Genomic DNA, 17,852 nt, shown 5'->3' with positions numbered 1-17,852 from the left:
CAAAAAAATAATTCTAACGAGAAAAAAAAAGCACTGCGCATGTCTGATAAAGAAATGGATTCATTTTTTCCAACAAAAATTTGTTTGTTTCAAAAATTATCATTCAAATAATAACGATTATTATCATATAATGATAATATGCCTTTTGGGCACTGTTTTTCTGTCAATCTTTCATCGTTGTTGATGATGCTAAATGTTTGTTGTTGTTGTTGTTGATGATTATTCTCTTCAATCATGATGATGATGATAATGTGAAAATTTTGTTATAAATTTTTCATATTAATATTCATTTCATTTTAAAAATTAAATGAATTTTACAATTGATGTTTTTCTGATTATTATTATTCAAATAATAATAATAATGATTATTCATAAATAATGATGATGATGATGATGACAGTGATAATAATAATAACAAAAACATTAATGATAATGATCATCATTTATTTATATTTTTAAAAACCAGAAAAAAAAAGAAATTTTTAAATTTTTTAAAAATTCTGAATGAAAAATACATTCTCTCTCTCTCTCTCTCTCTCTCTCTCTCTCTCTGCATTTATGGCATTTTTTCGCTCTTATTTAAATTCTGATTCATTTTTTTTTTTGGTTTTTGATATGATGAATGGAGAATGAAGATGAAGAAGGAAAATTTTTCTCTGCAATTATTCTCTGCGTTTGAATCCAAATGAAATTCCGGAGAAATTAAACATAACGGGGAGAAAAAAAATTTTAATGATAAATTCTGTTGCAAACAACCAACCAACCAACAACAACAACAAACCGGCAATGTTTCTTTTCTTCTTGACATTTATTTTTTTGGGTTATCCCAAAATGTAACAACAACAAAAATCATAATGATAATTATGTTGTTGTTGTTGTAGAAATTCATGATTGTTGTTGTTGTTGTTTTTATCCCGAACAACAACAACAACAAAATTCCAAATTTTGCCAATTTCATTTTGCGGTTTTTTTTATTTTCTGGCGCTCATCAAATCAAATCAAACCAGAAAAAAATTCATCGATATTTTCTCAATTAATTTCTCTCTCTCTCTCTCTCTCTCTCTCTCTCTCTCTCTCTCTCTGGATTGATTGATTCTGAATTGATCGAGAACCAGAGAATCAATCAATCAATTGATTGAATTTTTTGTCATCGTTTTGTTTCGACAAGGAAGTCATCATCATCATCGAAAAAAAATTGATTTTTTCTCTTCTTCTTCTTCATCGACTGACCTACTGACCTAGCCAAATAGCTTTGTCCATTGATCATTAGGGGAGAATCTCCAGAATCTTCCAAAAACAGAAAAAACAATCCAATCAGAGCCAGAAAAAAAACCTTATAAATTAAATTACAAGTTGATCATTTTGTCTCTCTTTGTGCCGATGTCTCTCACTCTCGTTTACAAATTGGACATTTTATTCGCTGTCCAATTTGTTGTTGTTGTTGTCGGTTGTTTCAAACAACAACAACAACAACAACATTGTCATTTTGACAATTTTTCGTCCATCACTATCATCATGGCCTAATCATCATCATTCATAAACATGATGATAATGATGGGAGAGAGAGAGAGAGAGAGAGAGAGAGAGAGAAAATTGAAATGAAATTGGCTTTGTTACCCCATTCAACAACGAACAACAACAACAAAGGAAATGAAAATAACAACAACAACAACAAAAATTGGCAGAAAAAAAAACAATAATAACATCCCGAATGTATAGTGCGAGTGAGTTAGTTTTTGTCCATCTTCGCTGTCGTCGTTTAGTTTAGTTTTTTCGTTGTTTGCATCGTACATATATTTGTATTATCCACCATCCAAAATATGATTGATTGATTGATTCCGTTTCGAATAAATTTTTTCTTTCTTTTTCTTGTTTATTTCGAATTCGAATTTGTTCGTTCGATTCGATTCATATTATTATTTTAGTTTGGTTCCATGGAATTCTGCAAAAGAAAACCGGAAAATAATAACCGAAAAAAAAACAACTTTCGAATATTTTGATGGCTGCTGTTGCTCGTTTATTTACTGACGTTATTTGTGGAATTTTTTTTTAATCCGGAATATTCGAATGTTGTTGTTTTTCGATTTGCGCATGGTCACATTCAATCATTACGGTTTTTTCTTTTTGGGATAATTTTTTTCGGTTGAAATTTTTCAATTAAATTAATGATAATCATAATTATCACCAACAACAGCAAAGCCGACCATCACCATCAACGATCATCAAGGATTTTGTAGCCACGAAAAAAAAACATCTTTTTCAATATTAAACGGGTTAAAGGAGAGAATATTCTATTTCATTTCTATTTTCACTCAGCCAATTCAATCGAGTCGCCGATGCCACCACCGCCGACAATCTATTTCCACCCAATCCATCATTATCTCGGTCACAATAGGAAACAAAAAAGATAATATATGAAGCTGTCGTCGACAACCAAAAACAAAAACAAAAACATTCGATATTAATTTTAACCCCGTTCACTACTAAATATCTTTTTTTTCGCTGTTCTTAATTCTCTTTTTTCTCGTTGTTCTCGTTGTTCATCTTTTTCTTCTTTAAATTCATTTCGTTTGTCATTTCGATTCGAATTCATCTCATCATCGTCATCCGAAACAAAACAAAGAAGAAGGGCTTTTAAATCAAATTAAAATTGATCACAAATTAGATTAGTGATCCAACGAGCAAAAAAAACGAAACGAAACGAGAAAAACGCAACACACAAACGAACGAACGAAGTGAATCAAAGTCACCAAAGGGCTCTCATTTCGGTTTTTCGATTCTGTTACAAATTCTCGAGTTTCTTTCCTTTTTCAAAATTCTTTCTTCTTCGTTCAGTGCTGGGTAAACGGATTTTTTTCGTTTGCCTTCGTTTTTTTACCAGAATTTTCGGAAAGCTTTTTTTCCACCAACTGCAGAATCTTAATTCTACTTTATCTTCTTGTTCATCATTTTCTTATCAGTGTTTCGTTTTACCGATAACCGAATGAATGGAAAAAAACTCTTAAAATGATGAATAAAAAACGAAACAAAATGAAATGAAATTAATTTAATTCATTTATCCTTTTTTTGTCGTGAAAACATGTGACCTTCTTATTCACTTACTTACTTATTTTCTGTTCAAAGTTTTTTTTTCAAAAATCAATTTTTTTTTTTGTTTTCAAATAGAAAAAAAGGAGGTTAGAAATTTCCCATGGAAAGAAAAAGAAATTTTCCGGGAATTTCGTTTTCCCGAAAAAAATTTCTCATTGAAGAATTTAAATCAATTTTTCTTTTTCGACTTTTACTTTTTCCCCCAACCTCTACTCTCATCAAACGATGACAGTCCGCAAAAAACAAAAACAAAAAAATTCTCTTCGGGAAAATTGGAATTTTTTTTTGTGGAATGCAAATTGGCGACCGACCGAAAGTCCAACCGACATATTTTGACCAAAACAAAAAACCACTCCAGCCATGAATAACAACAAAAAAATCTGATGGCTGTCATTGTTTGGCCAAAAACAAAAAAATCTGTAACAACCAAAACCCAGATGATGATGAAATTCTGTTGAAACAGAAATTACATCATCATCATCATCAATCCTTTTTTTTCAGACTAGAAAATGGAAAATTGGAAATTCATTCAGTCCATTCATTCATCGCATGATAATTATAAATAAGAATTTTTTTTCTCTTGTTTTCGTTTGTTTTCATTAAGTTTTTTGTTTTTTCCAATTCCAAATTGAGGAAAAACAAGAGAAAAATGAATCTTATAACCAATTTTTTTCATTATCTTTTAAGCTTTTTTCTTCGCAGGGAAAAAAATCATCATCGACAAAATCCATAGGTAAATATTCTTATTGTTTTTTCTTTTTAATTTGCCTGAAATATTCAATTTTCTCATTTTCGTCAAGAATGGAATAAATTCTTCGAGAGAGAGAGAGAAAACGAAAATGTTCCAAGACACAAATCTTCTTTTGGATCTTGAATCGAACACAAAATCGAACGAAATAATAACGAAAAAAATAGTATCAATATTCATTCAATGATTATTATCATCTTTCTTCTTAACAGTGAAATGATGCCACATGATAAAATGTAAATGATAAATGTTTTTGGAACAAAATTCTGGAACAAAAAAAAGAGAGAAAAGAAACAAAACATTAAACACGCTAGATTAAATATCTTATTAATGAAGAAAAAAAGAAAATGAAAATGAAATAAATTTCTTTTCTTTTCTTCTTTTTTACTACTTTACTTACGGTATTTTTCATTCATTCATTCATTCTTTGGCCAAAAAACTGTGAAAACAAAAAAAAATGATAATCGAAATGAAATGAAATGAAATGTGATAAGAGTGAAAAATATCATTATTCTGTGTGTGTGTGTGTGGATCTCACAGAATCCAAAAGAATTAAAGAAAATTTTTTCATTTCATTTAGATATTTTCGTTTCTTCTTTGCCATTCACCCGTAATTTTATCACTTGAATGAATCAACTGTTTGAATTTTATTTCGTTTGCTCCAAATTTTGACACTGGTTTTCCATTGTTCAAAAACAGAAAAATTCTGTTGTTTTTTTTCCCGTTCTGTTTGGTTGTTCTGTGTGTTGATTTTCAGAAAAAAATGTTGTGCATCGTGCTGGAAACTTTCTGGGAAACAAGAACCGTATGATTATGATATAAATCTTTAAAAAATTCATTCGAATTCATTGACCAATGTTTGTTTGTTTTGCTTCTTTTTCGTTTTTGTGGTTTGAAATGTTTCTTGAAACCAGAAAAAAAACGACGAAAGAAAAAAGAAAATTAAGTTTTTCCTTTTCTGGAAAGTTTTCACAGCTATAGATTTTGTTTGTGTGACCAAGGATGAAACCTTTTTAAACGGAAAACAAAAACTTTTTTAATGTCAAATAATGTCTGGAATTTTCTGCTTACTTTATGATGATGGATACGCATTTTTCCCTTCCCCCATTACATCAAAAGCGACGACGAAAAATCTTTTAAAATACAAATAAAATTTCGTTGTTGTAATCTTGTTATCTCATTTTGCAAACATCACAGACGTAGAAGAAGAAGCGTGAAAAAACTTGTTCATCATCATCATCATCATCATATTCATCATTATTATCCTACGAAGCAAGAAAACATTGATGAAAACGAAACATTGAAAATCCAAAAGAACCATAATAACCGAGGAAAGAATCAAGAATCGTTGTTGTTGTTATTCTCAGTTAAATAGATTAATGTTGCTGTTTTGTTTTGCTAAAAACAAGGGAAGAGAGAAAAGAGGGAATATAAACGAACAAGAAAAACTAAAAACAAAAAAGTAAGAAACAAACCAAGAATAAATGTCATTTGCTTACTGTTTTTTTCGGTTTTTCGGGTATTTTTTCGGTTATTATTATTATCGTCGGCATTATAACATCATCCACACACCGAAAAAAAGCGAATTTATTTATTCATATTCGACTGAGTGTTTTGTCTCATCCAAACGAACAAACAAAATTTCATTTCAAACCGTAATGTTTTTTCGCAGTTGTTTGCATTATCTGGGTTTTTTCGGGAAGAAAAATAACCGAAAAAAAGAAGAATAACCGTTTTCTTGTTACATAACCGGGGGATAATCAACACTTTTTTTTTGGAAAAATTCGAATGTTTTTCGTTTTTGCTTTTGGAACAACAAAAACACGCCTATTTTAACTTTATCGACTTGGTTATGTTTATTTTGGGATGTTTGGATTGTAATGATAAAAGCAATTAATCTTTTTTCTTGGTTTTTCTTGGATTTTTTGTTTTCGTTTTTTTTGTTTTTGCATAATTTAAAGCCCATAGAAAAATTGCTAATTCGATTCAACCGAAGAAGAAGAAGAAGAACTTTCTTAAAGAAGAAACAAGAAAAAAAATCAGCCGCATCTTCCCGCTTTTCCAAGAAAACAGTAAAAAAAAACTTGAAATTATCAAACAAATAAACAAAAACTCCGAAATCCGAATTGGACAACATCAAGAAGAAGTTTTTTACTACTGTTTCTGTTTGACTGAATCGTTTCGTTTGAAAGATGAACTAGATTTCTTATAAGAAGATTCTTTCGAAGAAGAAAATTGAAGCAAAGATTTATTTTCCGAAAACGAAAAAAACCGAACAACTTAAGATAACCAGAAACAGCAGAAAAAAAGTCATTTGCATCAATCAAACCAAAAAAAAAAGTAAATCAAAATGAATAAAAAAACAACAAAAACTTTAACTTGCATTTTTCTTTTTGTTTTAGTTTTTGGTCTAGTTACTCGCCAATGTTTCAGAAATAAAAATTTTCTTGTTGTTGTTGTTGTTGTCGTCCAAAATAGATAAAAAAAGATAACAACAACAACAAAAAAGTTAATTTTCGTCGTTGTTTTTTCTAGCATCCAAAACAGATTTTAAAAAAAAGTTCAAAAACAACGAAACCAAACGAAATCAAAATCGAACGAATAAAAAACGAATTCGAATGTTTTACTCAAAACACAAACAAACATTCGATTTTGTGTGTGATTTGCAGTAATATTCTCTGCAAGAATATTCTCTCGGACTTTTTTTCCTTGAAAACAGATCGACATTATCAATCTGACAACAATCCCAACGAGAGAAAAGAAAAAAAAAGATTTTCATTCAAAAAAGTGTATGCGATATTCTGTGCATAAAAAAAAATTCTTAGATATTCTTCAATTGCTTGGAAAAATGATGGCAGTGATGGTGGCCACAGAATATCACCAATGATCCCCATCCATTCATTCATTCATGGCCTTTTTTGTTTGAATAAAAGAAGAAGAATATTCTGTCATAGAAAAAAGATACGAATAACAACAACAACAACAAGGAAAACAAAATTCATTCATAACACATAACAGCCATATTCATCATCATTTTGTTTTTGTACAACAGTCGTTTCGTTTCTTTATACCCAAAGAATGGCAAAAAAAACTTGAAAATGTAAATCATTTTTTTTTTTTGAAAAATGTTTACATTTATAAATGTATCTCTGTGTGTATATTTGGAGAGAACATCTCTCTCTGTATTCAAAATTTTTCATTTCAATTTTTAATCTTTGCTCTTTTAGAATGTTTTAGAATCATTTCAGAGTTGCATACCCCGGTGGAACGCGAATGTGTTCATCAAGCAAAGAAAAATTTAATGATTTATTTAGCTTCTTCTTGTTCGTTTTTGGAACAACTTTTGAAAACATTTTCATTTTCATTTTTTCGAGAAAAACCAATTTCAATCCTTAAGTAAGTGATGATGATGATTAAATTAATATTATTATTGAATGATTAATTGGATTTCAATGTTTTGCCAGTTTGGTTTGGTTTTCCGTGGATGTGGTTTGTTTTCAATCACTCGATCAATGTCATTCATTGATTAAAAGGTTTGTTTGTTTGTTTTTTTTGGAAATAGTCATTCGGAAACGAATGACTATTTCCAAAAAAACTTTTCTTTCTTCAAATTAAATTTTTTTTTCCGGAAACTTTTCGAAATATTCGAATCGCTCATCAAAAAAAACAAACATTTTTTTTTCGTTTCGTTGGAATCATAATTGGACAATTTCAGTTTAATTCAAAGAAGATAAAAACTATTTTCAAAAAGAAAAAAGGAGAAGAATTTAAAAAAATAAAATAAAATCAATAAGAAGAACAATTATAATAAGGAGAGAATTGGATAAACATCACAATAATAAAATTTGAAAAAAAAATAATTATAATAGATATTATAAAATAATAATAATAATAATAATAATAAAATTGGAAAAAAATTGATTTTTAAAAAATAAAAATTCGCGCCTAAATTGTTGTTGTTGTTGTTGTGAGGATGTTGTTGTTGTCGTGAGGATTTTGTTGTGAGGATGTTGTTTTGGATGAAAAAAATAGAAAAAAAAAAAAAAAAAAATGAAAATTTCGGAGAATTCGGATGGATGGATGGATGGATGGATGGATGGATGGATGGATGGATGGATGGATGGATGGATGGATGGATGGATGGACGGGTAGTGTCAAAATTGTAGCAAAATAAGAAATCGGATTGAACAAGTGTAATAATGAATATATATGGCTTCTTTCTTCCCGGGTATTTCGCTGTGTGTGTGTGTGTGTTCAGGGTTTAACAACAAAAAGAAAAAGAAAAACATTGAAAAAGAATGTCATGCCTATCAAGGATTATTGGATCATACAATTGATTAATAATGATAATAATTATGATAATTTGAAAAACAATTTGTTAAATTCCTAAAAGTTGGGGGAAAAAAGGGAGATTGTTGGATGAAAATTTGTTTTTTCCTATTTTGATTTGATGAAAAGCTCTTCAATTGAGAAACAAAACTGAAAACCGATAAAAACACATTAACGATCGCCGGATATACGATTTGATAATTGTTGTTTTTTCTTTTATTTGTTGTTGCTGTTTCCAAAAAGCTCATGATGATGATGATGATAATGAAGATTTGAGAATATTAATAATGAGAATAAAAGATGATTTGTTTCAATATTTTTTTTTTCTATTTATATCAAAAACAACGACGATTAAAGATTCACCATCATTGTTGTTGTTGGTTGTTTTGGCTTTGTATCATAATGATTATTACATCATATTCATTATTATCAACTAAGTGGGCGATTTACAAAAGAAAGAAAGAAAATTAAAATCCAATTACAAATACTATTGTAAAACTAACCTTTGTTTAATAAACAACGATATATAGATTCATTTTTCATATTTTGTAAAACATCATTTGTTAATTTTATACGAATACTATTCGGTCCTGTCATATGAATATTTCTTAAACGTGTTAATATCATTGAATCAATTGAATGTTGTTGATGATGTTCCGATGATTGTTGTTGTTGTTGTTGTTCCGTATTAAAATTTCCAAATATATTATTATTATACATACATTCGATAAGTTTTTCACGAAATTCTTCCATTGTTAAATGTTTAAAATATAATGCATAATGTTCTTTCAATTGTAATTATCATTTGAAATATGAAAAATTGAAAAAAAGACCATTAATAGTTTTACAAATCTAAAAACATTTTACAATTTTTAAAATTTACATACCATTACCATCAAACGTAATGAATATGGTTAATTTTGTAGCCGAAATTTCGGGCATATGAATTAAATTATATAAACGAATACCATCTTTAAAATCGCATAATTGTATGAGATCATCACGTGATAAACGACGTAGATCTTCAGCAGTATAATCACAAAGTTGTTCGGCTAAACGAAAAAATCGATTTCTTTTCAACCATTCATATGTTTCAATAGCACCGGAATCTAATGCTAAACCATTCGATAATGTTGGCGCTAATGATGATGATGAACCAAAATTTTTCATCATCGATGTTATTGATGGTGAAATTGAACGTATAGATAATGATAAACTTGATGTACGAACAATACCCGGTTCATCAAATTTATCAACAAATTTATTGTTCTATACAAAAACAATCGATTCATTATAATCCACCTGTATGTATCCTTTTTGCTTAAAAAAAACTTACATTCGATGATTGTGATTGTGGATTTTGACCGGCCATCATTGGTGATGAGATCGTTAATGTTGCCGTTGACATTGAAAATTCACCCGGACCACCTTGTTGACAGCTAGCAACCATTGCTAATGATGGTGTTGAAGTCAAATGTGGATTTAATTGATCATTTGATTTTGATGATGGCATCAATTGATGATGATGATGTGGATGATGAGAAATATGAGAATGGCCATAGGTATCTAGTTTTGAAGGCGATGATGATAAATGATGAGGTGGTGATGATGATGTTTGATGCAGATTACTACCGGATATGGATGAAAATTGTGACATTGATGATGAATGATGATCCAAAATTAATGATGATGATGTTGATTGATTATGATTATTATGTAAAGAAGAATGATGATGTTGTTGAACTAAATTATGTGGACTAATAGGTGTATTTGGCATTGTTGCCGATGTAACCATACTTAATTCTGAACATGTTGGTGATTCAGTCATTGAACGATTTGTTAATGTTGATATTGATTCTTGTTGATCAAATTCTTGTTGTTGTTGATGATGATGATGCGATAATTCTGATTGCTGTTGTTGTTGTTGAATTGTAGCAATCATTTCTTCTTCTTTGAATATTGTTAATAATGTACAATCATATGATGGTTGATAATAATTTTCTGAATCAGGATGTTTTGAAACACGATCACGATCAGTTTTATGTTTACGTTCGGCTCCTTTGGATTTAAAAACTTTTATCAAACAACAAGCTGAATCAATTTTATTTCCATCCAATGAATATGTATCAACAATAAGTCGAAATGGTGTACCACGTTCACCACCATGTCGTTTCGATGTAAATTCCGTACTAATACAATTGATTTTAATGAAAATCGATGCTTCACGACCAGGATTCCAAACAAATGTCATTGAATGATTAAATTGTGACCGTAGATCAACATCAAAAACACCATAAGACATTGAAAAATCAATATCAATCATACGGCCATTATTATGTGATTGTACCCAACCATTTAATTCTTCATTTTCACGATATTGTAAACGTTTTTCAACAAATCCTAAACGAACCGATGTTTTAAGATTCGGTTCAACGGATACTTTTTTCAATTTTTTCAAACGAATTTCATATGATTGTCCTTGATTCAAATAGGTCATTGTCATCAAACCGATACGAGTACCGGCCGATGTTGGTGCACCCAAAATATATTGAAATTTTCGATCATCTTCATCATCAATTTGTGGCATTGTATGTGGAACCTGTACAGTACCGGCAGCCTGATTTTTAACACTTGGTGCATCAGTTTTTGACCAACGACGCCATGCATAACCATAACAATTGGCAACACTATTTCTTGAACTATAAATATTTTCCGTATCCGGACGATATGCAAATGGACTAAGAAAAAAAAAGAAAGAAAGATTACAATCAAATCAATCAGATAAAAGAAACAAAAAAAACATTACTTTTGTTCCAAAGGATCACCACCACCACTATGATCAGCTGATAATGATTGGCTTTGATTTTGTTGATCAATCAATTGATTATTATCATTTGTTTGACCATCATCATGTTCTTGTTGTTGTTGTTGTTCATTATTAACTAATGAACCTTTAAATCTTATTCTTTTAACAAGTTTTTCATCATCAACCATAATTCCTGTATTAATATTTGATTCATTTGTTGATTTATTTACATTTGAAATATTTGAGCTAATACCACCAAGGCTTGTCATTAGTATTGTATTCGATTGTAATGCTAATGATTTTGTATTCTGTACAATTGTTGATGAATCAGGCATATTCGGTAATGATTGACATGATGAATCATCATTGTTGTTGTTGTTTTCACCAAAATATCTACGAAAACAAAATTCAAATTTAGATTAAAAATTATCTATTTAAAAACCTTCAAAAAACACATACATTTTATTTTGATCAAATGTTGAACGAATCTGTTGTGAATGTGATGATGAACGATGTTGATCCGTTGATGATGTTGTGGCTAAATTTTGTAGTGATGGTAATGATGAATTATTATTATTATTATTATTATGATAATGAGCCGAAGTAGTTTGTGTTGTAGATGTTGTTGTTGTGGATGATGATGATGATGTTGATGATGGAACAATAATCGTTGATGAATTTGTTGTTGTTTGAATATTTTCATTTGATATCGCTGCCGCTGTCGCCGCTGATGATGATGGTGATGATGATGCTGATGGTGATGATGAATGTATTGATGATAAATCTAAATGATTCATTAACATGGCTGGTGATGATGGTATTGATGATTGTTGAGAATTTCCAGATGATTTTGTTGAAGAATTTCTAACCAAAATCAAATTTAAATGATTAGATTTTTGTTGTTGTTGTTGTGATTGTTGTTGTTGTTGTTGACGATTAACAACAGATGATGATGATGAATTTAAAGATGAAGACGACGACGACGACGAAGAAGAAGAAGATGAAGAAGATGATGATGATGATAATGAAGAATTAGGTGAAGAATCGTTAGCTAAATCCAAAATATTATTCTGTATTGGAAATCTTTGAGATAGAATATGATTTGAATGTTGTTGTTGTTGTTGTTGTTGCTGATGTTGTTGTTGATGATGATGATGATGTTGATCCGGAAAAGAATTTATTAAAGAATTATGCAATAAAGTATGTTGCTGCTGTTGTTGTTGATGGTGATGATGATGATGATGATGATGATTATGTAAATAATCGTCTTCAATTTTAATCATATCGATTACATCATCACAACCTGTTGTTGTTGCTGTTGTTGTAAGAAGCGGTCCAATATTATTATTATTATTATTATTATTAGTTCCAATAGTCGAAAAGAATTGATTAATAAATGGTAAATTTGTTTGTAAATTATTTAAATTGTTATTATGATCTTGTTGTTGTTGTAAATGAATTTGTAATTGTTGTAAATCTATTTGTTGTTGTTGAATTTGATCATGTTGCTGTTGATGATGATGATGATGATGATGAGATTGTTGTTGTTGTTGTTGTTGAGATACCGTAGAATTCGAGGTTTGTAGTTGCTGTTGTTGTTGTTGAGCTGCTGTTATCATTAATGATGATGTTGATGATGATGCTGATGATGATGTTGTTGTTGTTGTTGATGTTAATTTTGTTGCCATCATTATGTTGTTATTTTCGATGTTTGAAATGAAATTCTGTACATCATCATCATCATCATCATCATCATTTTGATTATTATCCAGACAAAGACTTGATAGGGAAACATTAAAATCATCATTTTCACTATTGTTGTTATTATTATTAGCTGCCCTTAATTTATTTGATCGGAATGTTTGATGATTGTTATTATTATTATCAATAAATCGAATTAATGAATAATTTTCATCTAATACACGATTATGATGATTAAATGATGGTTGTTGTTGTTGTTGTAATAATGTCGTTAATGATGATGATGATGATGATGATAATGGTGAGATCAATCGTTGTTGTAATTGATGATGATTATTATCAACGATTTTTAAATTATTATTATTATCATTTGAAACAAATAATAATAATTCTTGATTATTTTGATGATTAAAACATGATAGAGTTTCAATATTGGAATATGTTTTCGTAGTTGCTAAATTCGATCTTGAATTGGACATTTGAGAAAATCTTTCTTGCTTTTCATTCAATATTTTTCAATTCGATGATCGATGTTTTTTGGCCATTCGATATTTATATATATTCGAAATCAATACGCAAAATGTTTACATTTTTATCATCATTGTTTTTTTCGGATTCAAATCATTATTTGTTTGTTTGATGATCCATATTGTTGATGTTTTTCTTCTGACCAAAACAACAACAACAAAAACAAAAACAAATCCTATTTGATTTTAAAAGAAGAAAAAAATATACTATTAGTAAATAAAAAGATAAACAACCAATATTTTAAAAAACAAATAAATAACAAGAAAATGACCAATTGGATATCATCAAAAATAGGATGCTATTGATTTTTTTAATTTTGTTGTTTATGATGATGATGATGATGATTACGATGACGATGGCAATGGTCCCTCTCTCAAACAAACAACAACAACAACATTAGAAACATCACATCATCATCTACATTTCATTCAACAAGTGTAAAATATAACAACGTTTGGGGGGGGAAAGGAAAGGAAAAAGATCAAACATCACACACACACACAGAAGGAGACATGGACACATGAATAACCGGTTCTTACTGGCTCTCTTTTAATTCATTCATTCATTTAAAGATTGAAAAAGTGAAGAAGAAAAAATACTTTGTAAAAAACAAGAAGAAAATGTCGTAAAAATGAAGAAATTGCGAACACTTTTTTTTGTTGTTGAAAAAATGTAACTTTTTACGAAGAATTTCTGTAGAAATTTCCACTTTGTAAAACGAAGAAATTACAAAGTATTTTTTCTTTCTGATAATGGTTGTAACCAATTTTTTTTCTGATTAATAATTAGCTGATTATAATCTGAAATGATGATTTTAAAGAAATTTTTTAATTGAAAAATCAAAACGAATGAGTTACATGAGTGAGTTTTTTTGAGTTTTTTGATTATCACCGATCATACTTTTTTTTGTTTCTCTGATGATGATAACGGTGAAATCTTTGGTTGTTTGGTTATCATCATCATTTTTTTTAACACATCCCACTTATTTTTAGGTCTTTTCACTCGTTCAATATGTAATTATCTTGTGATTTTTTTTATTAAATTAATACTTTATCCAACTTGATTGATGGTGATTTCAATGGAGAAAAAAGAGATAAAATTGATGCTCATCTTATCATCATTATCATTAAATAATGTTGTTATTATTTCCTGATTTCTCTCAATCCGAATATATTTCTTTTTTAAAAAATCAACAAACAACTTACCCCTTTTATTTTAATCAAATTTGACAATTCGTTGTTGCTCTATGTGGTCGATGAGATGAATTTTTAAGATTTTTGATTGAGATCACAATGTTTTGGTGTTTTGGCTTTTTGAAAAGAATTATCACATTTTTTTTTTTTTGTTTAAAATAATCAAATTCGAATCAGAAATTTGCAAATGAAATTTTGAGTTTTTGCTCGATTTTTTCAAAATCAAACGAAAACAGAAAAATGAAACGAAATTCTTGATTCTTGTTGTTGTTGTTGTTGTTGTTGAAAACATTCGATTTTGAGCTGCCAGAATTGTTGATGAAAAGAGAGAGAAAATGAAAACATTTGTAGCTCTTTTTGGCTGTCGGTCGGTCGATCAATTCAACGGTAAAATATTTATGGACATTTTCATCAATAAATTACATTGTTTGGATACGAATAAAATTTTCTTCTTCAGCAAAAAAAAAAATATTATCATCAAAAAACGGCAACAACCACCATTTTTTTTGGTTGCAAGAAACGCGCACATCATTATCATTCATTCGATCGAACGAAAAAGCAGATGCGTAAAAATTATTTATGCGTTTTACCGGTTACGGTCACAATGTGATTAGATGAATGAATTAGAAGAATCTTTAGATCCGTATTACGTAACATATTGGATATTAGCATCGGCGAAGAAAACGTAAAGGAAATACTGTTTGAAATAGAATAACTATTGTGACTGTTATCATTGTTTGTCGTAAGAATCGCAAGAAATTTCAGTAGTAGTGGTATTATCATCGGTTATCGATAAACATGAACGGTGGTTATCGAATAGAAGTGGTTGAATTTTATGTTTAAATGAATATTTTGCCACCACTACCAACGGACCACCACCACCACTACTATAGTACCCACTATGGTGTAAATAGCCATTTCGAATGTTTGTCCATTTTTTATGCATCCGTAATTTTATTTTATTTTTCGGTTTTGTTTTCGGTTTTTCCTTGATATAATTTAATGAGGTTTTTTTCTACCTTGCGACTTTGAAAAAAAGCTTAAATTCAGCAAATTGAACATTTTATTATCCGCAGAAATGTGAATCAAAAAGAAGAAACAACAGAAATGGCATATCCTGGAAGTCGAACCAAACGAAAAATCATCAATTCGTAATGTATAATAATGTAATAAGAAATTTGTTTTTTGAAAAAAAAGATTAAATTTTTACAGAAAAAAAAATTCGAAATTGTTACCCCAACTTTATATTTTGGAATGCATTATTAATGCTCGAATCTTTGAAAAGAAAATCAGCCAGACCAAAGCCGAACCAAAAAAAAAAACCTTCGAAGAAAAAAACCAAATGTCAAAACAAGAACAAAATCCAAATGATCCAATTATACGTACATGTTCGACAACATTAACAACAATACGTTTATCAACACCAAAATCATCAACATCAACATTATCATCACGATCATCATTACCACCAAATTTAAAATATCGTAAACAAATAAGAAATGAATCACCATCATCACCATCGATCAAAAAAATCAAACCAAATTATAATACAATACGTTTACGTATAATACATAATGAAAGTATTTGGATTTGTCGTTGGATAACAACTGGTTTAATATTGATCAATAGTTTATGGCTTATTTATATTGTTTTTATTTGTATTCGTGATCATTCGGAAAATATTATTACACAAACAATGATTATTATCAGTCTATTGTATGGATTATTTTCATTTATGATTTCAATGATTTTATGGCGACGATTATGGTCAACAAATCATTATACAAGTTTTGCATTATTCAATATTTCATTCATACTGTTTATCATAATTGAATTATTACAAATAAGTTATTGGTTTATCGTTCGGTTTACACCGACAAATATCTATCATAATTGGGAAACATTATCATTTTATAGTTCGGGATTTTTTCGACTGATTTCATATCTGGAATTAATAATGTTTATGAATTCAACAAAATTATCATCATTTTAACAATCAAAAATTCAAAAATTTTATTCAAAAATTAAAAAATTTTGTTCAAAAAAAAAAAAATTCACCCCGAGATGGCGCTTTCACCAGTTTTTTTTTAAACATTCGAAATTTTCCCATCAATAAGATAAGTGCGAAACCTTGAACCAAATTTGATGATCAACTAAACATTATCAGCCAAACAAATCTAATTATTTTCGATGATGATTACCAATCATAAGACGATATAACCAACAACCAATTATACCACCTAAATGACAAGCTACGAATGGTATCCAAAAATAATTATAATGTTTATATGAGAATGGTGTCGATTTCCAACCAGTCATTGTTGTCATTAATCTTGGCATTAAATCACGTGCTGGATTCATTGGACCACCACAATTATAACCGAATGATGCTATCATTGAACCAAAATTTACAAAACCAATTGTTATTGGTAATAATCCTTTTGATGGACGTAATGGATTATCGTCATCGGTCAGCGAACAGATAATCATTACGAAAAACATTGTCGATATTAATTGATCTAAAAATGCTGAACCGGCATTAATTTCCGGTAATGATCTGGTACCGAAAATTGGCCATGTCATTTCACCGGGTAATCGATCAATAGTTTGATTATAAACAGCATATGTTAATAATGAACCAACAAATGCACCAAGATATTGTCCCAAAAAATAATGTAATAATTTTTTCCATTCAAATTTTTTGATTGATGCTAATCCTAATGATACGGCTGGATTACAATGACCACCCGAAACACCACCACAAATATAAATAGCAACAGTCAGTGCTAAACCCCATGATAATGGTCCCGTTATTAATGAAAAACGATTGTAACCCGAAACAACCATTATAGCATTAGCTGAACATCCTAAACACTGGTTGTTTTGGTGGCGAAGAAAAAAAAATCTTCATTGAATATTCTTTCGATATGTTTTGGCTTACCACAAATGTAAGTGTACCAAGAAATTCGGCTAAAAATTCACGTAGAATATCCGATTCAGTACGTAATGATAATGCTCGATCCCAAAATTTACTCATTTCGTTCGTTTTTTTTCAGTCAAACCAAAACGAAATCAAAATCAATCAATCGATCTTTGCTGGTTTGTCAATCGATCAACAAACAATTTAAGAATGAAAAAAATGAAAAATATTTTACAAAAAAAACAAGATTTTTTGGATGTTATTATTGACGGATGATGTACTTATTGCAAATTAAGAAAATTTACAACAACAACAAAAAAAAAATGATTTTTTTCTTTTTGTAAAGATCACTTACAAACACACACTTATCAGGTTTTTTACCTGAAAAAATTGTAAAAAAAAATTAATCCACCAAAAAAACAAAAACTTTCTATTAATAACACGCACACACGCTACAAGGACACCAATAAGATGATAATAATTGACAATAATGAAGATGGTAATAAAACAAAAATTCTACCAGGAAAAAAATTACAT

The 17,852-nt window shown here is 29.2% G+C and overlaps 3 protein-coding genes and 2 long non-coding RNA genes across 7 annotated transcripts; 2 read left to right on the top strand and 3 right to left on the bottom strand.

Moving 5' to 3' along the window:
• Positions 1-4,258: 4,258 nt before the first annotated feature.
• LOC142645406 (uncharacterized) lies at positions 4,259-5,515 on the bottom strand. Of its 2 annotated transcripts, none has more exons than XR_012846545.1 (3): positions 5,338-5,515; positions 4,910-5,286; positions 4,259-4,847 (listed from the first exon to the last, which is right to left on the bottom strand). It is a non-coding gene; the product is annotated as an uncharacterized LOC142645406 (long non-coding RNA). The 2 variants fall into 2 exon arrangements; XR_012846546.1 differs by having other exon boundaries at positions 4,910-5,236.
• Positions 5,516-5,799: 284 nt separating this feature from the next.
• Positions 5,800-7,674, top strand: LOC142645405 (uncharacterized). 2 transcript variants are annotated; one of them, XR_012846544.1, is made up of 5 exons: positions 5,800-5,910; positions 6,374-6,989; positions 7,066-7,234; positions 7,303-7,371; positions 7,554-7,672. It is a non-coding gene; the product is annotated as an uncharacterized LOC142645405 (long non-coding RNA). The 2 variants fall into 2 exon arrangements; XR_012846543.1 differs by having other exon boundaries at positions 6,374-7,234; positions 7,554-7,674.
• On the bottom strand, positions 7,534-14,561 carry LOC113789109 (uncharacterized). Its single transcript, XM_075821513.1, has 7 exons — positions 14,408-14,561; positions 11,433-13,377; positions 10,974-11,366; positions 9,504-10,905; positions 9,055-9,436; positions 8,671-8,952; positions 7,534-8,600 (listed from the first exon to the last, which is right to left on the bottom strand). The coding sequence occupies exons 2-7, from the start codon at positions 13,151-13,153 to the stop codon at positions 8,533-8,535; spliced, it is 4,248 nt and encodes a 1,415-aa protein (XP_075677628.1). The 5' UTR covers positions 13,154-13,377; positions 14,408-14,561; the 3' UTR covers positions 7,534-8,532.
• Positions 14,562-14,654: 93 nt separating this feature from the next.
• On the top strand, positions 14,655-17,269 carry LOC142645402 (uncharacterized). The gene is made up of 2 exons (XM_075821530.1): positions 14,655-15,551; positions 15,608-17,269. The coding sequence occupies exon 2, from the start codon at positions 15,738-15,740 to the stop codon at positions 16,386-16,388; it is 651 nt and encodes a 216-aa protein (XP_075677645.1). The 5' UTR covers positions 14,655-15,551; positions 15,608-15,737; the 3' UTR covers positions 16,389-17,269.
• Positions 16,432-17,639, bottom strand: LOC113789107 (aquaporin-7). The gene is made up of 2 exons (XM_027338598.2): positions 17,337-17,639; positions 16,432-17,269 (listed from the first exon to the last, which is right to left on the bottom strand). The coding sequence occupies exons 1-2, from the start codon at positions 17,430-17,432 to the stop codon at positions 16,577-16,579; spliced, it is 789 nt and encodes a 262-aa protein (XP_027194399.2). The 5' UTR covers positions 17,433-17,639; the 3' UTR covers positions 16,432-16,576.
• Between the last annotated feature and the right edge of the window lie 213 nt (positions 17,640-17,852).

Source organism: Dermatophagoides pteronyssinus, unplaced genomic scaffold (assembly GCF_027571235.1).
Source record: "Dermatophagoides pteronyssinus isolate colony J.1.1.1.1 unplaced genomic scaffold, Derpt_VIB-CSIC_2022.12 sq0011, whole genome shotgun sequence".
Taxonomy (NCBI): domain Eukaryota; kingdom Metazoa; phylum Arthropoda; class Arachnida; order Sarcoptiformes; family Pyroglyphidae; genus Dermatophagoides; species Dermatophagoides pteronyssinus.
The sequence above is the reverse complement of the archived record's forward strand: the minus strand, read 5'-3'. Positions and strand labels throughout refer to the sequence as shown.